General features: G+C 45.6%; 1 protein-coding gene and 1 pseudogene across 2 annotated transcripts in view; one reads left to right on the top strand and one right to left on the bottom strand.

Moving 5' to 3' along the window:
* Positions 1–18,791, bottom strand: part of Gnao1 (G protein subunit alpha o1) — a 154,560-nt gene extending 135,769 nt beyond the window's left edge. The window contains exons 1-2 of one of the 2 annotated variants that reach the window (XM_005079136.3): positions 17,928–18,791; positions 17,686–17,728 (exon numbers count right to left, since the gene is read on the bottom strand). In XM_005079136.3, the coding sequence (XP_005079193.1) occupies positions 17,686–17,728; positions 17,928–18,045 (161 nt within the window). In that variant the 5' untranslated portion in view covers positions 18,046–18,791. The remainder of the gene's footprint in view (positions 1–17,685; positions 17,729–17,927) is intronic. The other variant, XM_005079137.4, reaches the window with a different exon arrangement.
* A 726-nt stretch (positions 18,792–19,517) lies between these two features.
* Positions 19,518–27,898, top strand: part of LOC101823486 — a 127,381-nt pseudogene continuing 119,000 nt past the window's right edge.

Genomic DNA, 27,898 nt, shown 5'->3' with positions numbered 1-27,898 from the left:
CACTATGGAACAATTTAGTGGTAACTGATTTGTTTGTCTTTTCAAAACGTCATGTTCTATCAGGGCGGTGGTGGCTGCACACTTTTAATCCCAGCACTTGGGATGCAGAAGTAGGTGGACTTCTGAGTTTGAAGCCAGTCTGGTCTACAGAGCTAGTTCCAGGACAGACAGAGATTTTATATAGAGAAATCCTTTCTTGAAAAGTCAAAAAGCAAAAAACAAACAAACAAAAAATCCCAAACAACTTCATGTTCTTTATGAAATCCAGCAATTATGTTCTTTGGTATTTACCGAAAGAAATCAAATCATTTCTCCCACAAAACCTGCACATAGAAGTATATAGCAGCTAGTAACTGTTCTACAAAAATAATCACCAAAATTTGAAAGCAATGAAGACTTTCAACCAAGTTCAAACATTGATTTAAAAGGATAAAAAACCAGAACTCTATGGTAATTCAGATAATGAAATTTTACTCAGCACCTAAAGTAAATGGACCTTTAAAGCCATGAAAACAGATGACACAATCTTGAAAGAAGTCAGTCTGAAAAGGCCACAATCCCACGTGCTTACAACTCTATGGCATTCAGGAGAGCAAGCTGTGAACACAGCGACAGGCCAGTGGTTGCCAGAGCTTAGAGGAGGAAGGATTAGTAATAGAAAGAGCAAAGGAAGATTTGGGACAGTGAAAATTCTATTTATGCTATTATAATGAGGAATGCATGCCATTACATATTTGTCTAACTCAGAGGATACACACCAAGTGTAAACCCTCACGTGAACTATGACTCTGGGTAACTATGGTGTGCTGTGATGCTCATCACTATAAGAGATGTGCTCTCTGGTAAGGGAATATAGACAATGGTGAGTGGTCAGGAACTCTTTTAAAACTAGTCTTGAAAGGAACTATTACTAGATTATGGTAGGAACTGAGAATCTACTTGTGAACTAACAAAACATAGTCAAGATGACTATGGGAAAAATTACAATATCTCAATAGAAAGTATGATAACCTACACAAACACAATATTCTCATGGATTAGACTCTAGAAATTTAAAGACATCAATTCTAACCAAACAGAGAATTCAAAGACTCAAAGTCACAAGAAAGGTGTGTGTGTGTGTACATACATATATATGTACATAAAAATTAATTCTAGCATTTGTACTCAAAGGGCCAAAAGCTTAGACACACAAAAAGGCAAAGGCAAAGGAGATTTGCTAATTCAAATATGATGACACTTTATAAAGATGCAGTAATTAAGACTGTTTGGTGATAGATTAAGAATAAAGTCAGCCAAGAAACCCCCTGTGTATTTAAACACATCATTTATGGCACAGAGAACTCACAAAACAGGTACATAAAGAATGGTATTTTCATACCATTTATAAGTGAGCATTTATTTATAGAGAAAATAAAACTAGACCTCTATCATACAGCACATACAACAATTAATTACAGGTAAATTAAACACCTACATAGGAAGTGGGGGAAGACCTCAAAGTCTTTTGAAGACCGTCACAAAAAGGAAGACAGCTTTTGTCACCTTGAAAGAAAAGCTTGTTAATTAAGATACAAAAAACACTAGTTGTAAGAGAAAGAAAAAATGGTTGTATTAAAAATAAGGACATGTCTTTTTCACAGATGCACCATCAACAAAGTGAGAAGACAAGGAACCAAACAACATTTGCAAACTGAAACTCAGGTAAAAACTAGCAGTGAGATTAAGGGCTTCATACACTGGTGGTCAACTATATAAAGAATAGAAACACCTGTCAGAAAAGCCACGGGTATGGGAGTGAGAAAGGAGCTACGACCAGGAAGGGATACTTAGAGACATTCCTGGGTACTAGCAATATCCTGCCTTTCCACCTACTGATAATTACTTAAGCACTGCCTTTTTAAAACACTCAAAAGAAATGTAAAATGCATTTTCTGTATATCTTGTTTTATGGAACAATTATATATATGGGGCTCAAGAGATATACTCAAAGCAACCAGGGGTCTTAGTTGCCGGGCAACTCTCCAGCCCCATAATTACTTTTGGTTTTTAATTAGTTAATTTTTATTTTATATGTATGGGTGTTTTGCCTGCATGTATGTCTGCAGCATGTGTATGAAGTGCCTGGAGCCAGATGCCCTGGAACTGGAGTTGCAGACAGCTGTGAGCGGTCATGTCGGTGCTGGTCATCAACCATCTCTCCAGCCCTAGAGACAGTTTCAATGTGACGCTTTTCAGGGAGTCTTCCCAGACCTCCACAAGGTGGGAGCTCCCAGAGCAGCTTCTACTTCATGTGGCTGCAGAGCTCACCAACTGTAGAAGCAGCTCTGCTACCAGGGGCAGAGGAGGAATTCCTTTTGACTCACTATTATAAGCTTTCCACGGTGTCCTGCCATGACGAGTGCTCCATAAATAATCAATAGCCATGTTGTGGTAAAAGTAGTTATCTCTGAAGTAAGCAGCTGGTAACAAGAACACACTGCCATGGCAGGAGACATCCTGGGACCCAGAATACTAGATCCGACTGTGCAGTGCTGGCCACACCGACTCAAATAAGCAATTCTGATACTAAAATGCCAATAGCTACCATTTGAGGAATTTGAGATATGTGCTAAATGCTCTCAGCTGTGCCACCTCATTTAGTCCTCACAGTGTATTTGCAATGTGTTAATTTTTTGTCTCTTGTCAGTGATTAAATTGAGATTCAGAGAAACTGAGTAACTCCCCACCACACACACGCGCGCGCGCGCGCACACCCACACACCCACACCCCCACACACACACACACACACACACACACTACGCTGATGGCTAAGCAAAGGGTAAACCCCAAATCTCCACAGCTCAAGCTTCTGAGCTGTTTCTTTTTGCCGTGGTCGCTTCATCTATAAAATGGGAATGCGGTGACATCTGTGCACTAGACAGCACCACTTGGATGTGAGGAAATAATGTAATAAGCATGTCCTGTGGGGCCTGCACCATGAAGCAGATGGCTTCTATCCACTCTGAGCTTATAAACCAGTTGTAAAGGAAAGCTGTGTAAACAGGAAAACTAGGAACACACATCAATAAACTCATGGGAGGAAGTCTCCAGGAGCAGCATGCAATACAGTCTAAACTGTAAGGAAGCCATGGATGAAGGAACTGCCTGCCTGAGAGGTGGCCTCTCCCTCCAGGCCTCCTTGTCACCATCCTCCACACAGTAGACATGACAGCTTTGCTAAGGCTTACTGTGGTTCCTTTTAAATTTAATTAAAAACTATCCTTGACAGTTTCATAAATGTATATAATAGATCCTAGTCATATTTACCCTCAACTCTCTCTTCCCCTATCCCCCCTTTCCCCTTTCTAAGTTAGTTTCTCTCTATAACCCAGGCACGCCTTGAACTGGCCACCTTCCTGCCTCAGCTTCCTGAGTGCAGTGATAACAGGTATGTCCTATCACACAGCGCACCCCGTGGATTTTGCTAGACAAGTTTATTGAAGTATAGTTTACCCAGAGTAAATTCACCCTTTTGAAAAATATACAATAGAGTAACAATGAGCAGAGTAAAGACATGGAAAATTTTCACCTCCCACAAAAGCTCCTCTGTATGCCTTTACAGGCCGCCCTCCCTTCAACTCTCATCCCAGTTCCTAGAAACCACTGATAGAATTTCTGTCTTTTGGTTTTGTTTTTCCCTGAACATAGAGGAATTGTTTAAACTTTTAAATTTATTTTTTACATCTATACCCCCCTCTTTGAGTGAGTGTGTGTGTGTGTGTATATGAGTGTGTATTTCTGTGTGTGTGTGTGTGTGTGTTGTAGCATAGTTATTTTGTCAATCTTACAGAAACTCAGACATCCTTGGGAAGAAGGAATCTCAACCGAGGAATGGTCTCCTCAGATTGGCCTGTGGCCTTGTCTGTTGAGGTGTTTTCTTAAAAACTGTTAATTGATGTAGGAAGGCCTGGTCCACTGTGGGTGGTGGTCTCCCTAGGCAGGTGTTCCTGGGCTATATAAGAAAGACAGTTCAGCAAGTCAGAGGACATATGACTGTAAGTAACATCCTTTGCATGGTTTCTGCTTCAATTCCTGCCTCCAGGTTCCTACCTTGAGTTCCTGCCTGACTTCCCTCAGTGATAAACTGTAAGCGTAAGATAAACACTTAGCTTACAAAATTGCTTTTGGTCATGGCAGTTATCACAGCAAAAGAAAGCAAACTAAAACAGTCTGTGCATGTGTGTGTGTGTGTGTGCGCGCGAGTGCGTGCGTGCGTGCGTGCGTGTGTGTGTGTGTGTGTGTGTGTGCGCGCGCGAGTGCGTGCATGCGTGCGTGCGTGTGTGCGTGTGTGTGTGTGTGTGTGTGTGTGCGCGAGTGCGTGCGTGCGTGCGTGCGTGCGTGTGTGTGTGTGTGTGTGTGTGTGTGCGCGCGAGTGCGTGCGTGCATGCGTGCGTGCGTGCGTGCGTGCGTGTGTGTGTGTGTGTGTGTGTGTGTGTGTGTGTGTACATGCATGTGTATCTGTAGCACTAGTACGGTTAGTTCTCTCCTTCCACTCAAGTTGTCAGACTTGGCTTCAGGCACTAAGCCAATGAGCCACCTCACCAGCCCTACAGGGATCTTTTAAATACAGTCACATCTTTCACAGCATTTACAATGAAACCCAACTGCTACTGCACATCCACCAGGCCCACACACTGCCATGTCAGCCTATTTAGCTCTATTGGGTCTCACTTTTCCATCCCTGTAGTCCAGCCTCATTAGCTTTGCTTCTGCTGATTTCTGCCTAAGGGCCTTTGCATTCTGGCTTGCTTTCTTATCCCTTCTCTCCCTAACTATTCTCCATTATTTAATCCCAATTTCCTCCACAGGGACATGCATCACTCTATGAAATAGCCTCATTTTCCTTACTTATTCACTGTCTTCCTTCCCTAACATTGTCATGTCCTGAAGACAGAAGTTTGTCTAGCCTATTGAGCTCTATTCTTGGAAGAGTAGAAAGTGCCAAAAAGCAGCTGGTCCTTCATTGGTATTTGTAAAATAAACACACACATGCCAACATTAGACAGCAGTGAGATCCTTGATGGTTGCAATTCTAAGGAAGCATCCGAAGAAGAAATAGCATATAACCTCACATGGGGTTCCAGGAGAATGAGGGGTGCAGGAGAACAAGGGGGTACTCAGACCTAGGTTCTCCCCTCCGTTATTCTACCACCTCTCCCCATCACTGGTAGGGCTGTGTAGGAATGAGGAGATTTGGCAGGAACCTCTTGTCCCTGCCCACTGGTGTCCTCAGGATACTCTATCTCCTAGGGCATGGGTTCCAGGGCTCCTTTTCACCTGCCCTAACTGGAGTTCCTCACATAGCCATGTCAGACTCACAATCTTTCCTTCTCCATGTAAATTCATTCAGGGACCCCATAAGCTGTCTTGCCTTTGTGTTCTAGAGTCATCATCAGCATGCCTCTTGTGAGACAGCAGCACCTGGTCCTTCCTGCAACCCTGACAGTGTGAAACGCATCTCAATCCGGTGGGCTCTCAGGGGAGAGAGCACATGGACCAACAGATATGAGTATCCACAACTCCCTGATGCTCCAGTTTCTTTCTTAGTTAGCACTAGAGTCTTGAAAGGTTAATTTTGTTCTATCTATTGTGTCAGCTGGGGATGGTGATGGTCAAAGGAGGGAAGTCCTTGCTGGAAGAGCATCTTTTGCTGAATAGCAGGATTTAAATTATGATCTCAAGACTGAACCAGAAACTTAGAGATCAGTTTGGGTCCCAAATGTTACATGTAGAATGTCGTGTCCTTGAGAAGTTAGAGAAGTTGCCAAGGCCACATGGACTTGAGTTCCTTGATTCCTAGTCAAGATTTCTTCAGTTTGGCTCCTGCCCTTTTGCTCTACTAAAACTTCTTTTTCAAAGGTCAATAGTTTGAATCAGAAAATACCAGCGCCTTGACTCAGTCCTCACTGTCTTCCTGATGCTCATTCCCTCCTTAGCACCCTCAGCTTCCTCCCGCTCTCTGGTCCCTTTTGCTAGGTAGAGTTTCCCATGGGGGCCCAAGCAGGTAGGCTCCCTGGCTCACTTTCACCCTGTGTGTTCCTCCTGTCCATCTGTATATGCACCCCAGAGAATGGCATCTACTCCCAAGATCCTACCAGGAAAGAAGCTGAGCCCAGCTCACCTAGACTAGACCCCTCCTCTAAGCTCAAGAAGTTCCTCCCAAACAAACCAATCAACATTTCCAGAAAGTGACTCTGGAAAGCCTCAACTTCCTGCTCATGGTTTGACCTGGTTTCTCCTTAACCACGGCTATTCCTGCTACTCTCGTTTCTAGCCTGCTGTCTTAGATTACAGGGGACTGCACACAGATTGAAACTGGAAGGGCATTCTCATCCCTATCTTCAGTCAGACACTAGGTCTCATCTGGTCTGCCTTCGTGATTTTCCTCCCTCCACCTCTGTACCTAAATGGTCAGCAGAGCTTACAAAGTCACATTTAGCCCTCCTTTCCAGTCACTTCTCAGTCTCCCTGAAGCCTCCAACTCTTCAGATACAAAACTGTCCAGCACTCCCTCTGAGGGCCCTACGGTTCAAACTGTCCAGCACTCCCTCTGAGGGCCCTATGGTTCAAGTTCTGATCTTGTGCTTTACCTAGTACTCTTAGGTCTTCGTGCAAGCTCTTATTCTTCTGTCAGGGTGACTAAGGATGTGAGAGACAAGAGTCCCAGCGCAGACAAGCCCTGACAGGGCTGGGGGCACAGCTCAGCAGGAGGAGTACTTGCATCGTAGTATGTGCAGGGCCCTGGGTCTAACCCTCACCACCACAACAATGAGTTGTCAGGTAGGTTAGGGTACGCTTTGTTCTCTCAACTTCAGAAACTGCACTAACACCATCCCTTTCTCCCGGCCTCTCACAGCCTCAGTCTAACTCACTATAAGCAAGCCTCTCTCTGCAGGATGGAGATGTGAAAACCTGGCCTCAGACAGCTCCAGGTCTTCACCCTCTAAGCTCCCCACTGGGTACAACTGAACAGCTTCTTTTTCATAAATTCCCAGAGAAAGACTTGGCCTTAAGTCACACGCCCCCCCCCGGGGGTGTCAATCACTTTGGAAAGGCCTGATCACATGCCCACTTCTATATTTGAGCAGCAGTGATGGGCAGTCCCACTCCTGGCCTTCAGCCAGTAAAGAGGAATCTACCGGGCTTTCACTTCTCCAACCAGCCCCAACTCAACCCAAGTCCTTCCCAAACTAAACCTGCCACTACTACTGCCTGCTCATCACCCTCATGTCTCTGGTTGTCTTCTCTGATGGATCCCAGCTTGCTGAGAGCAAGGACTGGAACCCACTGTGTGTCCCAAAGCCATGACTCAAAAAGAAAAAATCAGTCTGTTATTACTATGACCAGTTGCTTGTTTATGAGGAGACAGCCTGATCTCCTGGAGACTTGCCCTGTTCACCAGCGAATATCTAAGCACAAAAAGCTGGACAAGCACATGACAGGAAGGAGGTAAATACTGGATATGTGAATGATTATAGAGCCTGACGAGCCCTTGAAGTTCCAGTAATGAGCACGGTTTTTCTTTGCACTTCAGAGAGAAAAGGAAATGTGAAGGTAGAAGCCTCCCATGCCCCCGAGCTTCTCCACACACTCTCATTTTTATGGACCCCATCAGAATCAGGGAAGATGATACATGGCCATGTCCAGTTCAAGTGACCCACTCTTGGGAACTGGGGAGGGGGGACGCTGCTCCTGCCTTCATTTCCTTTCTTGTGCCTTCAATTTCTGCCTCCATTGAGCCTCTGCACCCACAGATTTCCAAGGACTCCAAGCTTTTCCATGTTAGCCAAGAGAACAATAAAACAAGCCCCCCCCTCTGCTCCCATACTCCCCCCATCACTCCTTACCTTAGTCTTCTTCCTTCCAAGACTGGGGTGTGGTACAGCTAGGTCTCCATTCATGACCCTATCAACTTCCTCAAACCCACACACTTAACTGCTGCTACAATCTGGCTTTTCCCCCATCACTCATTGAAACTGTGCTCAAATCACCAACTTGCCATTCTGTGGACACTCGTCAGTCTTCACATTCTCCGACAATGACGATATCTGGGTCATTTACAGCCACTTCTTCGTCTTCAGTGGCCCCTGCCTCTATTTTGATGATGTTGCTCTGCCTTTTCCTTCCTGCCTCTCTGGCCCTTCTTTTGAAATTATCATTTCCGGAGCTCTCCGTGTGTATGCACGCATGCCTTGTTACCCATCTCACTTGGCCTGCTGAGGTAATCGACGTCCACACCACTCACTGCCAACACATACACATTTTTTCTCCCTGTATCTTTACCCTTTTCTTCCTCTTATCTAAAGGAGTAGGCAAATGTTCCACCAGAGGCCCCAACCAGGAATCTTGGACACATTCTTGTTATTACTCTCAAAAACTGATCTCCTCCCTCAATCAGTCTTGCAACCAATCTTCAGGTCAAATATGCCTTCTTCTTGTCTTCCCTCCACCCCTGCCCACCCGCTCCTACTGCTTTAACTTAGTTATTTACAGTTTCCACCAGGATTACACATCTGCTCTGATTCTGCCACCTATTTCTTTTTGGTGACAATTTATCTTCAGAACAAAATCTAGTCATTAGCACAGTACATTAGACCTTCCATGATCTGGTGTCTGTCTCACTTTTCCTCCATCGTTTTGTAACATTTTTGTCACACACCGCCTTAGTCAGACCAAATTATTCACGTTCTTAGCATCTTCTCAGTGGTGACATATCCAGCCTTTGGACATTTTGCTCCTCTATTGGCTTTCCTTTTCCACTTGGCTAACTGCCACTTGTCTGGTTTCACCCCACATGCCATTTCCCTCTCAGCTGACTCCCTTGAACTGTCTTCCTGAGAGGGCACTTTCTGTCTTCATGTAGCATACTGCACACACAGACATCGTGGACTTTTTGACCTCATGTTTAAGAGCCTCTTACCAGGAAGCTCTGGGGTCCTCAAGGATAGGGACCAAGAAAGACCTTCCTCTCTGGCTCCTCTCTGTCCTCATGCTTGTGCAGGAGTGCATGGGTGGACCTCCTTCCTGGCTTCCCAGTCTTCCCTAAGCCACCTTCATGGGCCAAAGCCAGCACTTTCAGAAGCAGCTTCTCTCTGGGGCCACAGGAGCATGGCTCACACTTCAAAAACAGGGATGGAAAATGATGTCAGGGTGGTTGCTAGGGAATACTAACACTAGTGTCCCAATTAATGTGATGTGCGAGGACCACCAGCACTACTACATTCACAAGCGTATCAGTACCACTGGGCCCATGCTAGTCTCTCAGTCACCGACCTCAGCCAAAACTAACGCCATCCCATGTATAGATGGATTTCAGACCCAAGATTCAAGTTCCCATTGCCCACACCAGTGGTGGTCAGAGAACTACAATGGAAAACAGAGGTTTGGAATTAGACAAATCATTGTCTCAGTGACCCTGTCACTAACTTACTATAACTTGTACAACATTGAACAAGCCATTTAATTACCTCTGACCCCTGCCTCTTACCTGTAAGACTGAAATTCTATTTCCTCATGGGTTGATGAGAAACTACAAAGGAAGCTAACAGATTGAAAACCTACAGCCACTAAAAGTTGTCAATATCATCCTGACTTATGCAAAACAACAGGGTATACTCCTGTGCACCTTATTTCTTTTTGCTCTTTCCTTTGGTTAGTATTCTGTGAGCAGTTCCTTTACACCAGGTGCCAGGCTCAGTGTTATAGTCCATGTGAAAACAAGTCATCATCTTTACTCTTTGGGAATCTTGGTGGGGAAGGGACACCCAGACTGTAAGAAATAAACACATTAACATTGAATTCAGTTACAATCTGTGATATGCACGGGAGGGGGGGTGTCAGGGAGAGTGTTGAAGATGTCTCAGGGTAACTTTTAATGCACTGGGAAGCTACTTTCTCTGTAGCCTTTTCCCACCTTTTCCCCCTTCTCCTTTCTTCTTTTGAGACAGAGTCTTACTGTATAAGCCTCACAGTCTCTGTGGGAACCCAGCTGACCCCCAGAAGTGACCCTGGTGCTTCTGCTGAGCTTACAAGTGCATGTCATACCTCCTGGCTTACAGGTAACAAGCTTCTACAGAAAACCTATCCTGAGTTAAGACATACCTAGGCTTCCAGGTAAACCCCTGGCCATGGAACTTTATTCGTGGACATTACCCTCCATTCTCCATTTTGCTTGCCTCTCAGACAGTTAACAAACCAAGGGGCAAATTATATTAGTCTTGCAGGATTCTATGAAAAGCACAATATTTTTCCTTTTCTTTGTGAAGAATATTAGAACTAAAGACAGCTCGGCAGATAAAAGCTGTGGGTGGCAAATACTCCCACTATCCCCCACTGCATTCAAGGCTTCTAGGTTTCCCTATGCATCAACTGTTACCTTAGAACTGGAAAAGACACTAGAGGAATTTCACAGCGAAAGCCAGAACACCAATTAAGAGAGAAACCAACTGGGGGTCCAGAAGGGCTAAATGATCTTCCTAGAGTCAGTCAGTGAATGAGTAAAAGTTACAACACATTTCCCCATCCCCATTCCCTGGCTCTTTGGCACCTGACCCCAGACATGTTCTTTTACATGTAGCCCTCCATGGTGAAAGGCAGGGCTGTTTCCACTTTTGGCCATCCTAGAAGCCACAAGTCACTTCTCTCCGGTTCTCTCTTTCTCCCAGTGAAATCCTGTTTCATACTACCAGGACTCCTTTGGATTGGTCTCTTTGGTTTGGTTTTGTCAAAATGCTTCTCAGAACTATGACTTAGTAGGCTGGCAAAGCTTTGTGGTCTAGGTTCTTTTGCACAGTTATATGACCCTTAAAAGAACTTCCATAGGTATCCTCTACCCTTTCAGGATAGAACCATAATTGATGCTTTTATGTGTAGTATTGCAAGATGCTGGGGGGTGGGAGAAAGAGAAAGGAAAGGGGAGGTAGGAAAAGGGGAGTGGGAAAGGAGAGTCCGAGAGGAAAAGAGAGAGAAAGAGGGAGGGAGGGAGAGATCATGCCATGCTCTGGATTTCATAGACCATTAAGGAACTTGTGTACACTTGGTCCAACTCTTCCAGGAAACTGCTCTCAGAGGAGCATAAGTGGAGCTGCTGGTCCGGACTCCTGGTTCAGTGCTCTTTCCCGCTCTGTAACACTACCCCAGTCTCTTGGGCTGAAGCAGCTGCGCCATCAAAAATGTCCCATCAGTTATGACAACATGATTTGTTATATAAGTAGTGCTGCAGAGTAGGCCAGGGGAAGAGGCCATGAGCAGAGTGTGAACCACAGTGCCCCTCTTCTATGGTCTTAAGTCGGCTATGTCCCTTCTTACAAGAGAACTACATAGGGGGAGGAAACACCCACTAATAAATCAGAGGAATGAAAACTGAACTAACCTTTGTATAATGATTTTTACATCCCTGGCACTGTTGTAATATTAACTCATTTCATTCTTACACCAACTTTAAGTAGTTGCTTTTACTGCCTACCAACCCCATTTCATAGATAAGAAAACTGACACGTCAAGAGGTAAACAGCTAAGCTCACACGTATGACTGGTAGTAGAGTCAATATTTTGGGGCCAGCAGACTGGCTGCAGAATGTTCTTAACCCCTCTCCATTCCAGAGAGGCATGCCAACCTGCTTCTGTAAGTAACAGACTTTCTATTCCCCTGAACCAGCCAGGCCAACACTCTTTCCTCTCTTGTTCCATTTGCTAACTGCTGGTTGTTGAACAATGTCCTTTCTACTAGGACCAGGTAGCAGGATGAGAGAGGTGGAATAAAATACAAATGGGATATACGTGTAAGCAAATTCTTGGAACAGAGTTCATCGGAGCACCTTTGGACCTTTAGGCAGCCAACAAATGTGAAGCGATCTCCTCACAGCCCCTGATTTCAAACTCATGGAGTTATGTGCATGAACACACATACATAAATACCCCTTTCTTTTGTCATAATTAAATGTTGTTCTTTGCTAGTGTCAGTTTTGAGGGTAACCTTTCCCATTTTTTCCCCAACCTGGAATCATCCCTGTTACTGGCTTGCTAGTTGTCTTCCAGATTAAGGTGGGCTCCTGCAATAACAATCTATCTCAGTGGTTCTCGACCTGTGGGTCATGAGTCCTTTGGCAAACCTCTGTCTCCAAAAAATACATTACGATTCATAACAGTAGCAAAATTATAGTTATGAAGTGCTTTGAAAATAATTTTGTGACTGGGGGTCACCACAACATGAGGAACTGCATTAATAGTCACAGCGTAGCCAGGCATTGGTGACGCACGCTTTTAATCCCAGCACTTGGAAGGCAGAGGCAGGCAGATCTCTGTGAGTTCCAGATCAGCCTGGACTACAAGAGCTAGTTCCAGGACAGCCTCCAAAGCCACAGAGAAACCCTGTCTCGAAAAACCAAACACACACACAAAACAACAACAACAACAACAAAAGAGTCACAGCGTTAGGAAGGTTGGGAACCACTGGTCTAACTGAACACATGCTGGCCCACAGGGGATCAAGTCCATGCATTCACACGAGTACCTGTCAGAAAAGTAGGGCCTATTCTGCTCAAATCTCCAGAGTTAATTGACATACTATAGCACAAGCAGCTGAAAACCAGGAATGATCTTGACCTAACTTTAACTGATGTGGTCTCCTCAGACGCACACAAGAATCCAGGAGATCCAGGTTTAGAAGAAATAAGCCAGCACCTGAGCACTCATCCAGCTTCCCATGCACAGAAAGAAATTCTGGATTCCTAGTCAGCCATGTCAATCTACATAGGTTAGGGTTAGGGGTTCCACAAGCACACAGGCTCCATTTCAGAATCCACTGAGGCTCACAAATTGCTAATTCTTGATGAGATCAGGTGAACTGCTGGCTGCTCTTCTGGCAACAAGTTCTGCTGGTATTTACAGCTCAGTGAACAGCAAGAAGGGAGAGAGTACCGTCCAGCAGCAGAGAACTCATCTGCTGCTACTTGATCTGACATTCTGTTCTCACTCACACTGTCTCCAGAGAGCAAGGTGCATCTATTTGATAAACATGGAGACACAAGCATGGAGATGGATGCCAAAACAGCCAATGAAGGGATTGCAGAAACATCAAGCCAAGGACCTGAAGAGTAGCTCTCAGTGGACTGCTACCTGCACAAGAGGCCTGTGGTAAGGGTAGGAAATGCCCTTTTAAATGTCTGTACTTTCACTAAGTGATAGCTGCAAGTTGCCACCTCCCCCTCTGTTGGTGCCTGTCCCTTACTAGATGCTGAAAGCCCACAAGCTTAACGCTGCCAACCAATGGTCTTGACACCCAGTTATAAAGTCAAGGTCAGCTGGGAAGAGCAAACCACCATCTTCTTGGCAGCAGATGATCTTTCAAAACCACCACCTTCCCTGACAGAGTGGTATACTAAAACCTCACTTGTAAGGGTTGGGATATTTGTATGAGCAGTGATATGTTCAATAGGCGAATCCTTAAACTTGCTTAAAAACTGCACTGAACAGGTATCCCAGAAATGAATGTATATCGGAAATGCTCCGTTTTACTCTGTCTATACAGGTGAAGTCTACTAGCTAGCAAGCCAGGTCTTTCTGCAATTTTTTTTTTGCAAACTCTACTTACTAAAAAACAAAACAAAACAAAAAATATGATCCACCAGAGAGTGTGAACTAAGCAACCCAGCAAACTGTAATGTTCAGAACAATTTCAGGGGCCATTTTACACTATCAGGTCCAAGCATTTGTCACTCAATGTTTGAACTGCGAAGTCTATTGATTCTATGCTTCATAAACTATAATTCTAAGATAGTTTTTACAAGGGTTCAGAAACCCAATAAAATTCATACTCTCTTTAAAATCTGTATTAGTCTATGTAAAAGCATCACTGATTATCAAGAAAATGATGGTTATATCACAGGTAAGCTCGCTCCTAAAGCAAGCAAAGATATTTAAAATGCCACGGGGCAAAAGGAGGACTAGCTATTCCCAGGATATGTGAAACTATATTTTCACCATCCCCATCATTGTTGCTGGTTTCTCAGAATTGGAATGTTTCGCACTGCATGACAGAGACCTTCCAAACACAAACTCACTGTTCACACACCAAAGGGAAAGAACAATGGAGGTGAGGGGATAAAGGCGCATGTCATGTAGGGTGGTGACTTGAGTTTGATCTCCAAACCCATATAAAGGTAGAAGGACAGTGGACTCCACAAAGTTGCCTTCTACAGGCGCGCGCATATGCACACACACACACGCGCGCACACACACACACACACACACACTAAAATTATAACAATTGTAAAGACTTGAGAATTAGGCTTCTGAAATGATGTCAGTTTCCCTTTGTGACTGGTATTGAGCAGAAAAATTACAAAGGTCAATCTCTGTAATGTTCCTAGGCTGATGAGGGTAATAACACTCTGTTCTAAGCTGCATCTGCTGCCAGTCCTTAATGGCAGCATCTCAGCTACTACAGGCACAAATTCCTATTCCCCCTCCCAATCAGCACACCACAACCTGGATGAGAACACAAGCAGAGGGAATCAGCTCCTAGATCCTCTGAAAATGCTGGTGACAAAGGATCTGATAATATCCAAATATCACTATTCTTCCTCCCAAGTCAAAGGCCTATGCTACTAGGCCCCAATCCCCATTAGAAATCACTGGCTTCTCATAGGGTGTCACCTACAGCCGACTCTGCAACCATCTACTTTCATCTGCCTAGGTGGAATAACACAGCATCTGAACTAACTTACACATATGGCCTGATAGGCTTGTCACCAATCACACTGCACAGGGAAACAGGAAATTTGCTTTTCTGCAAATGCTACCAAGGCTTTCTGGCCTGGCCCCACCCAGAAAGCACAATCTTCCTGGCTACAAATGACTCTCACTCAAGTGGTGATCTCAAAACTCATCTCTGGAAGTGAGGAGTCCAAAGAATCTGTCACTGGGATACAGTGACACCAATCTCAGATTTTGTGGTTAATAAAACAAGTCCTGCATCCAGCTTGGCACAAGGCCCTGATCTGACTTATTTCAAGCCAAGCGCCTAGGAAAAACTGCCATTCATGAATGCTTCAGCAGGACAGGTCAGCTGGGTCTTTCGTACAGACACCTTTGCGGTGGGCTTTCTCAGCAAACCTAGTCTACTATGGTACGTTTTGCTCTTAAAAGGAAAAGAAATCAATCACAAAAATCTCAGTTTGGACAGGCAGTTTTCACAGAAAAAGTACTTGTAGCTGTGAGGAAAGGGAAAAGAAATGCAGGAAAAGAGAAAATGCTTTGATTTCTGATTTAATTGAATCAAACCCCACCCCCACCCCCCCAGTGCAACCCAATATAAGATATATAGGACTTTCCTCAGAAAATCTCCTACAGCCTTCCTTTAAGATTTCGTGCCCTAGGACTTAATCAGGAATTTCCATTCTAAAGTGGCACACAGATCTCCTCAGAGAGCGCAGCTTTCTTTGAATAAAAAAGGCAAGTTACCCTTTGGGGGACTCGGTACATATTTTTAAACTTCTTATTAAATCAACCTAATTTATGGGACATGTTCAGGAAAAGCAGGTAGCAAGCTGCTTTGGTGGATGCAAAGTTACTTTGCCACCCTCCCGCACCTCCCCTACCTCCACCTCGCTTGCCCTCCCCTCTCCGAGGGTTTCCGAATGTCTTCGTGCCCCTCCGAAGCCGAAGCCACTCGGCCCTCTCCGTCTGGACCCCGACTGGGCTCCGAACACTGTCGAGATCCTCCGAGCCCCGCGCCCAGACCAGGCCGAGAGGAGCCGAGCGCTGCCGAGCTCAAACCCCATAGACATTTCCAGGCTCGGCTGGCTGGGCGCTGTCCACCACGGGCAACGCCTGAAACCTCACCCCAGTTCTAGAGGCCGAGGCTTCTACCGGACTCTCAGCCTGCCACAGCGGATTACAGACAAGTGAAGTTTTGAAACCTGCCCCTAAGGAGAAAGAGGTGGCGCGGTTTGCGTTTCCCGACCCGCGAGTGCTCCAGGCAGATGCAACATGCACCTTGTTGCAAAGAGCAATTCCCCAGGCCCCGCCTCCCCATCCATTTGGACTGCACAAGCCCCAGAGAAACCCCAGACTAAATTACTGGTGGCTCAGAAGGGTGAGGCTAGCCGAAGGGGCCTGTGAGAAGAAAGCCTCCGGGAGCTCTCGAACGCAAATAAGAACATGTCAAGCAGATGGGGCGAAACTGTCTCCTAGTCGCTACTCCCTACCATCATGGCGCCGCCTGGAACTCGCTTGTCATGCCTGTTACACATGCAAGAATTTTTGCTTCTTGGTTTTGAAATCGCAAGCGCAATTTGTTTCCCACCCACCTTCCCTTGAAAGGGGTTTTTATTTTCCATTGTTTTCCTACGGGATGCAATTACTTCGGCTATTCTGTCAAGTTGAAAAATAATCATTTTTGTTTACTGCACAGCAACCTCTAATTAGGAGCTGTGTGTGCACGAAGGTGTCACAGCAAAGCGACATGGAATCCTCGCTAAACGATCCTAACGAACTCCTCTGTTCTGAACTGGCAGGCCAACGGAAGCAGGGCCAGGAGGCCCGGAAGGCACGCACCCATCCCCTGCCGGCCACCCCTCCCCAGGCAAAGCTGCCTGTAGGCTTACTAGGAGCTGTGGAGTGGATGGGGCCAGCGAGGGGGAAGGAGAGCTGAGACTCCTCATTGGGGAAATGTGGAAAGGAAGGAATATCCCATTTTGTTTTCATTTTCAACCATCACTCAAATCCACCCCCAGCTAATTAGGAGGGGAAACTGATACCTAAGGCAGAAGGGGGCGGTGGCAAGTGGGGCCTGACATCCGCATTGGAGGCAGACTACAGGGAACCCGGCCTAAGCAGAGTGCAAATAGATCTAACGATAAAGGCCACACGGTGGACAGGAAACGGCTAGAGTCAGGAGAGCAAAGGCTGACGGGCCAGGGAGGAGAGGGGCTGGAGGGCAGATGAGGCTGGCTTGCATTCAGTCCCACAGACAGCGCTCCCCTTCCACCTCGGCCTCGGAGAAGGCTGTGTCTGTCACATCCGCCTGGAAGCCCACCCTTTCCCCCTAGAGCACGCCTCCTCCCCTAACCCCTGCTCCCGTTCTGGGGGAGGGGCGGCGGGGAGGGGGTCGAAGCCACAGCCTCCAGGAATTCAGCACCAAACTCATGAACAGCAAACACTGGATCTTCCACCCCAATCTGCTAGGGCTGGGTCCCCTCCATGTTTTAGTCAAGTTCAAAATCACTGCCCCAAGAGAAGCAGGGGGAAGTGGGATTCGAGGGGTGGGGTGGAGGGAGGAGGAGAAACAGAATGAGGCAGAGGTAAGAAATGGAGGCAGCGAAACACATGGAATACTCCACGAGCGAGAGTTATGATCATAATCACGCCAATAGTGTGATGCTCTGATCAATATGGCGGACACTGTCATTCATACAACTACAGGCGCTCCCTTTCCCTCCCCCCAAACACCCATCCCAGGAGTTGGGGTGGGGGACCCAGAACCAACGTAGGGAGTGGGGGAGGGGAGGCAAAACCAGGTCCCTTGTGTGTGTACGAATTAAAAACCAGGCCTGGAGAGCAATGTGGGTGGGCAAGATAATAAAAACGGCATAAAAATTATTCTTAATAAAAGTACAAATCCCGATGCCATAGGGACTTACTTCATCTGCTTCACAATGGTGCTTTTTCCTGATTCTCCAGCCCCTGTTGGGACACAGAGAGGGGGGAAAACTGGTGAGTGTCAGCTCAGAGGAATGGGCAGGGGGCTTCAAAGCATGCGAGGGGTGGGCGCTCCTGGGCACATAGTGGTGCCAACTCCGGGACCAGGTCTCCCGTGGGGCTAGTCGGGTGGGGGAAACTGCGGCCGGGGTCGAGGGGCGGGGGTGGCTACCGAGGTCCTTACCCAGCAGGAGTAATTTCACATCTTTGGCGGCGCTGATGCCATCTTCTTTGAGGTTTTTCTCAATCGCCTTGCTCCGCTCGAGGGCGGCTCTCTCCTCTGCGCTCAGAGTACATCCCATGGTGGCCCCTTCCCTGCCACAGCCCGCACGACTCGGCTGGCACGACTCCCCGGGTCGGCGCGCCCCCAACCCCCCCACAGAGCAGAGCCTGGGCTCAAAGGGGAGAAAATCACGATATCCTCTCCTTGGCTGGGAACAAAATTGTCGAAAAGGCCAGAACCCCCAAAAAATGACAGCCTCTATCAAGATTCCAGCGGCGGAGACTAGCGGCGACTGGCCGGGGTCTGAGGGTGTCGAGGTGAGGGTGGCCGGGGTCTGGGGCTCCGGAGCCGAGGGAGGAGGTGCCCGCGGGCCCGGGAGGCGCGGGCTGCAGGCACTGAGGCTAGTGCACGACCCAAAATAAATAAAATAGGAGTAGAGGCTGGATCCGCAGCCGGAGCCGGCGGAGGGTGGGGTGGGGGGCAGGGTGGGTCCTTCTGCCGCGGCTGCCGGAGGCGGAGGAGGAGGAGGCGGAGGCGGAGAAGGTGGAGGCGGCGGCGGCGGCGGCGCGGGGTGTGGAGGGAGTGAGTTAGGGGGTGCCGCTAGTGCATGTGCATCCCCGCTCCTCGGCCGTCGGTGCGTCCGCGGCGCCTTCTCCGACCCGGACGCGCAGGGCAGGACTGGGAAAGGGGTCGGGCCGAGGGGTGCAGATCTCTAGCGGGAGGCGGCGTCGCCGGGGCCCAGAGCTCGCATCGCTCGGCGGAGCCGAGAGGAGACGGGGAGAGCGCGAGGGAGCCGCGGCCAGCGGGGAGCACGAGAAGAGGCGGGCAGGGAGGGCAGGGCACGCGCGCGCGCCGGGGCGGGCGGGCGGGGAGGGGGCGAGGCGAGCGCAGCGCGGGAGTGCGCCAGCTCCTGCGCAGCGCTCCGCCAGCCGCCCGCTGACGTCAGCAGGGCCGCGCGCCGGGCCCGGGGGACGGCGCGCGCGGGGGCGGAGCGCATGCCCGCGGGCGGCGTCAGCCTTCGGGCGCGCGCGCGCGCGCGCGAGGCGCGGCCGGCTCTCGGGCCCCCTTCCCCCGCGGCTCGGGGAGCGTGCGGGGCCGGGGAAGGCGGGGCCTGGGGCCGGGCGCGCGCCTGCGCCCCACCCCGCCCCACCCCGGCCGGTCTCGCGCGCCTGGCCCGCCTCCTGTCAACCGGAGCGCGGCGGTCAGGTGGCTCCCAGCCAGTGGCCCGTGCCTCCAGCTTCCCGGTCTCTCGGGCTCTGGCGTCGTGTCTCCAGCAGCTCGCCTTTCCGATTGTTCACCTGCGGCTGGAGACACAGCCCCTAGCCGAGCTCTAGTGCCTCAGCAGATGTGAGGGGACAGCGGGTCCGAATAAACCCGCGCACGCCATATAGTACAGCACTGGGGCCCAGGGACAGACTCGGGTCTTTTGCTTCCCGGGTCCGCGTTTATTGAGCATCTAGTGTGTACGAGGCTGGGCTCGTGGAGAGGAACGCAGCAGGCTGGGAAGAGGCACGGCCTGTTCCGCAGGAGTTTTTGCTTCCCCAGGCCAACATGAACCTTACCGCGAGATTCCCACCACCGCTGTGGAGACTAGAAATGGTTACCATCCTAGGATGGCTTGATGCCAAAAGCCCAGGGACAGTCGTTCGTGAAAGCCTCTAGAAGATGCTTGTTTCCTTAAAATTTTCTCTCTATGATGGCCGGTCTAGCTTGGTTCTCTAATTCTTGTATTCCCAGAAAGAACCTAAACCGGTTCAGTGAATTCTTTCTTCGTAGGTATTTGACTAGAGGTTTCTTCCTCTTTTTGTCTTCAAGTAACAAACTGCCAGAAGAAATACCCCCATGACCATGTCTTCTCAAATAAAGAGTCAGAAACCAGGGTCAGTTACTCAGCTGACCCAACACTGGGGAAACCAGTAGACCGCTGCCAAAGATCGGTCATGGTCTGGGTGGTCTCTCAGAGTTTGAAGACGTTTATTCTTGCTGCACAAAATAGTTTTACAACCAGTTCCACCAGGCAGTCCCAGGGGCCTTCCTAGAGAGAGGAGCCAACAGGCAAGGCTGCCCAAGGAAAAGACAGGCAAGTGGCCAGTGGAAAACATGTTTTTCTCCCTAATAGTTGGGCATTTCTGTGACTCTGAAAGTAAACTTGTTTGTTTCAACAATGGGGAGAAAATCCTATTTTGAAGATAAAAATACATTTACTATGAGGGAACAAAAGGCAATTAAGGCCCACCCAGAAAAAAATATTTTTCTCCTGCATTTTTTTAAGTTTGGTGTTTCCCAGTATGGGTTTGCCTCATTCTACAGATGGTTGTCGGGTTCTATGCAATACAATTGAAATATTTAAATTTGAGTCAGATCCTACCTATCCTAGGAAACAGACAAAAAGTTGTTTTATACAGCAAATAAGCAAACAAACAAAAAAACTCCCCTCCATCTCCTTTCCTATTTATGTTGGGTGGAGTTTGTATTAAAGGGTGAATCTGATTTGACTTCAAGTATCACTAATGTCCTTCCAGATCCAGAGCAGAGATCCCAGGTGCCCAATACCCGACAGAGCTTCCTTCCGCCAGAGGTTGCCTGGGCGTTTGTGCACATCCACGGTGAACCAGGTACAGAGGTAAGTTTCAGTCTTACCAAGGTTCTGCCGTTTCTCCAAGAAGGGCGGAAGGTAAATACGTACCCACTTCTCTGTGTGCTGGGGAGTGGGACGGGCATGGCACTTGAATGTATTCAGGGTTCTTTCTATCCAGCGACTCTCAAGTGAAGACTGTGTTCTCGGGGACCTCCTGGTTGTGTAAGAAGCCACGCTTGACTCTAGGTGCGAGTCTTTCTGTTTGCTATCAGTCCTTACATGGCAGTGGCACAGACGTGTGCTTTGAGTTTTTCTTCACTCCCTTAGTGCTTATTAAGAACCCAACGACTGTGTCTGTAAGGCTATGTTCCAACACTGTAGATGTATTTCAGATTTGCCTACCCTGTTTTCTTTCTTTTTTTTTTTTCTGGGTCACTTTTCGTCTTTATGGCTGAGTTTCATAAAAGACTAATAATAATCCACTTATCTGTATAGTGCTTTACAGCTTACGGAGCACTTTTACAAAAATTATCCCATGTGATCCTCCCACATAAACCTCAGTTAGGACTAGTGTGGGAAGCGTCATGGGTGAGTGGCAAAAGCCTAGGCCAGGAAGACAGACTGAGAAGAGAAGCATTCCGAGATGTCCTACGTTTAATTACAAAGGGCCAGGGATGTAAGAAAAGAGAGATGATAGGGAGGTTAACCCAAAGGACAAGAGACTGTTTTTAACGTTCTCGGATGTACTTTAAAAGCTTCACTCAAGTCTGTTCTGGCGGCCTAGTGTGTGTGTCCTTCTTGCAGCCCTAACTACTCCAGAGGCCCCAGAGGAAGCTTCCCTAGGTGTCCTCCCGTCACAAAACCTTCCTTGCTTCGGGCAATCTCAGTCTTGTTACCAGCAGCCAATGTAGATTCAAAGTAAATAATACGTATGCAGCGATGTTTGCACTGTATAGTACTCCAGCTTTTTAGAGCTAGGGAATTAGCCATCTACCCCAGTGGTGGTTATGTAGAATGTGTCCTAGCACCTAATCATTTATTTTCCTGGCTAGCGTCTGTAATGGCTCAATAAGCCCTTTTATTTCAGAGAGTTCTTGCAAGGCCTTAGGTGTTTTGGTTTAATAAGATACAGCCTGGTACCCATTTTACAGATGAACAAGCTGAACCTTCACTTGGGGGCTTGAATAAATTGTTCATGGTCAGCAAATTCATTAATGAGTCAACAAATCTTTGCAATTTTGTGAACTGTTGTTGAAAATAGCATGCTCTATACACATGCAAAGCATGTTCAGATCAGAAAGCTGAAATCTCAAACCCAGTCATATTTGATTCCCCCAAAGGAATAAAAGATGAAAAAAATCTCAGTTTTCTGTAAATTATAAGTAATAAAAGTTCTAACTATATTAAATTTGTCCACAGTTAATTACTGTGGGAATGAAGAAATTACAGTTTTAATAGTAAGACCTAGGATTCCTAGACTATGGACATATTCCCTTTGGTTTTATTTTATATGATTCTCAGGATTATATTTTTCCAATTTTTTAAAATCAGAAAACAGTTCCTACCCCACCTTTAGTCAAATGTTTATCATACTACACAGATATTACACATCATATTTTTATCTTTAAAGGTACTTTGAATATCTTACTCCATGAAAGGAATAATACAAAGTCTTCTACTTCTAGAGAATAGGGATTTATTACATAAAGAAGATTCCCAGTTCTCACTTATCAAGTATAGTATTTAGGTAGGTGATCTCAATTTTTCTTTTCCTTTTTTCTGTCTCTAAAAGACAATCCCCCAATTGGTATTTTTTCTGACATATTTTGTGCATGTCTTTCAGACCACCAGTGCCACGGTCCTTAAACATTATTATCTATAGAACTACCTGAGATGCTTTTTATTAGTATTTTAATTTTATTTCCCAGAGATCCATTTCTGGAGTTCCTAACTCAGTATGTCTGAGGCGGTGTCTAGGTGTCTAGGGATAACTTTTATAATTACTCTTTCTACCTCAAGTGATTCCTAATATTCTCTGGGAAACTTGCTACTGGAATGTAAGCTCTTTGAAGGAAACGAGTCTACTTTGTATCCCAAAAGGTCATGAATAGCCTTTGTCATAGTATTTGTTAGCTAAAGTCACTGATGTAGGGGCAGGTGCTTAGTAGGGCTATGTGTGTGTGTGTGTGTGTGTGCTCTTCCTGACTCTGATATATGCGTTTTTCCCTAAGACAAATTTGCTACTTGATTATTCTAGAAAATATTTAAGATTCAGTGAGCTAAAGAAGGTAATGCCATCAAGGAAAGTTCTATGACATGAAATGATACTGACTTTGAACCAACAAATGAGAGATTATTGGCCAACAGGCATTTGTGACAAGGCATCAGAAAAAAATACTTTGCTAACTTCTGTGTCTCATTTTGTTATTTTGTAGGGTTCATGAAAAATTAATTCTCTAATATATAATTGTTTAAGTGCAAAAGATGAAACAGGATTTTTGTATATTTTAAGAGAGAAAACTTGCATGAAGAAGCAGATGAATATTTGCATATCACTGAATTGTACTCTTAAGTTATGAAAATCCAATATGTGGTCACAGTTATTAACATTATTTGTTGAATATACTTTGATGGCTCAGGTGCCCCCAAAAGAATGTGCTTTGTGATTTAAAATTTTAAATTATTTGTCTATTAAGATAGCAAGGAAATCACACAGGGATGTCTCTGGGGTGTTGGAAGGGGCAAGGACTAGTGCTTTTTTGCAAGAAAGATTGACCAAGAGCTGACTTTGACATTGAAGTTTGGCCTATTATGAGGGCATTACCTAATAGCTCTGGTTTTGTGATGGAATTTCTTGGGAAATCTTTCATCAGAAGCTCAGATTTTGATTTGTTATGATGGAAATAACAAACACTCTTCAACCAACCAGGCTGGGTTGACAGAGTGAATTTTCACATACACATTTGCACGTAGTAGTTTATGTAATATTTACTCTGTTCTTTAGAAGACAGGGCATCTCCAGGCACAAAGGTTTCTTGCATTCTCATATTTCCTGTCTCCATGGAGCCTTGTGCACACATGCAACTCAAACACATTTCACACTCTAGTTCATAAGTCTTCTGTAACCTTCAAGGACCAAGGCCTTATTTATTACCACAATGTTCTTTACAAGTAGAACTGTTTTTTTAAAGAATGTTTTCTTCTTTTTCTAATTTTTAAAGAGTTATTTTTATGTGTATAAGTGTTTTCCCTGTGTGTATATACAGGGACCATGTGTGTGCCTGGTGCCCACTAAAGTCAGAAGAGGGTGTCATATTCCCCTGGAACTGGATGGTTGTGAGCCACCATGTGGGTTGTGGGAAGAGCAGTAAGTGCTCCTAACCACTGAGCCAGCTCTCCTGCCCAAGTAGAGCTGCTTATGTTTGTTCCTACAAAAAGTAGGTGATTTTTATCTGACCAGTTTGCCCGATCCGTACCAGCTGGGACTGGAGAGAGTAGATGCTGCCAAGTAGCTGAAACGTATTAAGTGGATCAAAGGTGATTGTCTAGACTAAGCGTATTCAATTTTGTTTGGGTGCTACAAAGCATGTGTGGTTTGGGGTGTTCGGTAAGTCTGTGAAGTACTAAGAACACAAGTTCCACTGGGGCAGTCTTAGTTAACACTTAGACATCTATCTCTTCTCCCAAAGGCCTACAAAATCCTGGTCCATATGACAGAGAACATTTTAATGACATTCCTGTGTGCCCGATGAAAAACAAATGTAAGAATTACAGAGGACAATTCAGATCAACACAATTGTAAACAGATCCCTATCCTCAAGGCGTTTGGCTGTAGCAATTTAGAACTCAAAGTAAAAGGAGTTTGTACTGACCTTCTTCATAAGCTGTTCTTTCAGTCTGCCAACTTTCTCCCTAGTTACTGTAGACTTTGGAGAGGGACAAGAGAAGAGAGAACTCCGGGTTAATCACATGCAAAATAATGAAAGACAGAACTGTTTTTAATGACCAGCCAGAGGATATATACAAGTCTTTTTTTGTTCATTTGGTTTTGTTGTTGTTTGTTTATTTTTCAAGACAAGGTTTCTCTGCGTAGGGCTGACTATCCTGGAACTTACTCTGTAGACCAGGCTGACCTCAAACTCAGGAATCTGTCAGGGATTAAAGGTGTGCACTACTACCACCTGCTGTATATAAAAGTCTTAATCAAAGCATCCGATGTGATGCCTTCATGGTGGTTCTGAAGTTGGTGGGGTAATGTGCAATGGACATGCTTTAAGAAAGCCAGTAGTAGGAAAGGTTGGAGTGACTGGAACAGTGAACCCATAAGGGAAGCATTAGGGACCGGCCAATTTGACCGTCCCTTCTTTGCTTCTAATTATCTCTGCCTCTGATTGAGAAGGGAGAAATGCCAATCATTTTCATTCAGAAGTGGAGACAACTTTTGTGCCCCCATCTGCTCTACTTATATACTTGGTTTTGTCCCTTCGTAAATATTTCCCCTATAATCATCTTCAGTTTTTAATACATGAATTTGTTTAATGTTTACTGGAGCGTACCATGTGTCAGGGATTGTAAGATGCCAGGGACACAGCACATATAGTTTCCTGCCATCCTGGTACTTGTAGCCTCTGGCTTTGAACTGCAACAATCTCTTACATTAATTGATTTGATCCTCATACTTGTTTTTTTTTAGAATTTTCATTTTATGCATAATGAAATTAAGATTAGAGAAGTCCAAGTGGTTTAGCCCAGATCACCCAGTTTATCCATTAGATAGTTGGGATATGCACCCTTATTTTCTGTACTCCATAACAGTGGACTTTATGTAGCATTTGCTACTTATTTGGATCAACTTGCTACTTCTAATTAGATATTTAAAAAAAATTTAGGCAATGTTTTTGCTCTCTCGCCCAGGCTGTCCTTAAACTCAATATCTTCTTGTCTGTACTTCTCAAGCACTGAGATTCCTGGCATGTGACACCATGTCCAGTTTCTAAATTAGTTTTCTGTATAGAACTAAGACTAACTATTTTATTCATAGTTTAGTGAGTTCTTATTCAGTAATCTTTCCCTCCCTTTGTTGGATGTTATTGAGTGTCATGAACGAACCTTTTTGTTGTTTAGTTTTGGAGACAGTTGAGTCTTCTATCCCAGGTTGACCTCATGTTCCAGAGAGTCCTCCTGCCTTCACCTCTCCAGCTGAGATTTTACGCTGGAGCCACCATGCCCTGCCATAAGTCAATGTAATCCAAGAAATAATTGACCCTATGGTATTTATTACACCAAATCATTTCTAGACCTTAAAAAGATTAGATTACCTTTGTAATGTGAATTTGTTAGAACATTAGAATATTTTGTGGCACCCTCCCCTTGATAGTACCAACCTGAGTCCAGGAGTTGAGAAAATCAGGAGTATAGACATCGAGTGTGGAGAATGAGAGTAAAGAGAATGAGGTAGAGAGATTTGGAATATGGAGATTGGGAGTCCATGTTGTTTAACTAAGACAAGAGATTGATAAACTTCATCCCCAGCAAGTCTGAATAAACAAATGAATGCCATTTTCAAATCAAAGGGCTCAGAATGAAGAGACAGGACTAACAGTTTTTATTCAGCTAACACTGGGAGATTTAATTCGCACCCCAGGCTTCAGTTTCCCCAACTAAAGTGGATCTTAGGTACTTTCTGTCATCTACACCTATATTTCTAAATCTGAGTTGAGCAGACAGAGAAACAGCGGGAAACCAAGGAGGAGACTATAGCAGACAGAGCTACAGTGGGTAGGAGCCCCTTCCAGGGCAGTGTAAGAGTGTTACAAATCTGTTGCTCAGTTATTGATCCGGGTATTTCTGTTCTGCTGTCAAATAGTCCCTTTTACTTTCTTCTTTGCTTTAGATCAAGTTTGACTCTTTCTTACATCAGTAACATTTGCTTTAGAAATGTAACACCTAGGTGAGCATGGCAGGCCAATATTGCCAGAAGACCGTGGTTTGACTTTGATTTTCCGACTTGGAAGTGACTCTACTTCTAGAATGAGGAGGGTTTTTTGTTTGTTTGTTTCTTCTATCATGAAGGATGTTCTCCAGATTGCAGTTGTAACCCTTTCATTGCAGTAGGCAGATAACAGTCAATAATTACTACCCAACTTATTCTGAAAGAATTTCCTTATGAGTGAGTAAGTGGGTTTCATCCTTGGGAGCTGAAAGGATAGCTGAAGGAGTTGTAGATCCAGGAGTGCACACACATGCAAGCAACTAAGGGGGCAAGCAAGTTTAAGGGAGGGTTTGCCATTAGCAGCCTCGGATTCTCCTCGGCACTGGCCATCACTGTTCCATTATGTCTTGTTACTTCCCTAGTTGCTGAATGGGAATCGAAGGATTCAGCATGATGCTTCCACAGTAGAGACACTAGTGCTCTGAGCTTGAAGGAACAAAGTTTTAAGGGGTTAAATAATGGTGACCAGAAACTTAAATTTTCAGGAATCCTATAATATATAGGATATAATATAATACATATGATATTAAGAATCATGTAATTTATGTTAGAATGCTGGAACTCCAATCCAAGAACTTAGTGTGAACAATGAGAATGAGCTTGGCACCATGATACATCCCTGTAATGCCAGCGCTCAGAAAGCCGCAAGCAGAAGGGTCCCAAGTTTGAGACCGACCCGGACTATGTAGAAGGCTCCTGTCTCTGAAAATCAAAACAAAACAAAACACCCAAAACAAAAGCAAGCAAAACAAACAATGTCAACAATAACAACTCACGTCACATCAAAATGAGTATACATCTACAGGTTTAAGTTATAATTCATGTTTAATGACCACGAAAAAGTTCTTGTTTCACTACAAAAGAAATCTGCTACTGTAAAGAAATGCATAACCACACAGAAAACATGTGTGTTCTCTACTCTATAGTGACTAAGCTGTGACATTTCAGAATTCCTTAGGAGCAAAGACAGTCTGGTATTGAATGTGGATCCTGCTGCACTCTGCCCTCCTCAGAGAGCTATTTAGGAATCAGCTTTTTCACAGCTGGCTGGCATCATCAGAACCACTGAGATAAACCAGCATCGTGAGAGCATGCTGAGGCTCACTACCTGAAACAGAATTCAGATAGCAGGGGGGAAGTTGAGTCACACATTGCATTTCCTGTCCTTTCAGCTGGGCCACTGAGCTCCCTAGGGCAAGGTAATCCTTGTCTGGTTTAACACAGGTCATGAAAGAGGAAAATCCAAGTGTTTTCTTGGTTTCTGGGCATCAAATCAATCTGGGTTGGTCCTTCAGTATCTGCTTCTGACCCTGAGTTGGGACTTTAGATTTACCTTCATCTCTTCAACCTCCTTAGCCAGTC

Source organism: Mesocricetus auratus, unplaced genomic scaffold (assembly GCF_017639785.1).
Source record: "Mesocricetus auratus isolate SY011 unplaced genomic scaffold, BCM_Maur_2.0 Super-Scaffold_100045, whole genome shotgun sequence".
NCBI classification, from domain to species: Eukaryota; Metazoa; Chordata; class Mammalia; order Rodentia; family Cricetidae; genus Mesocricetus; species Mesocricetus auratus.
The sequence above is the reverse complement of the archived record's forward strand: the minus strand, read 5'-3'. Positions and strand labels throughout refer to the sequence as shown.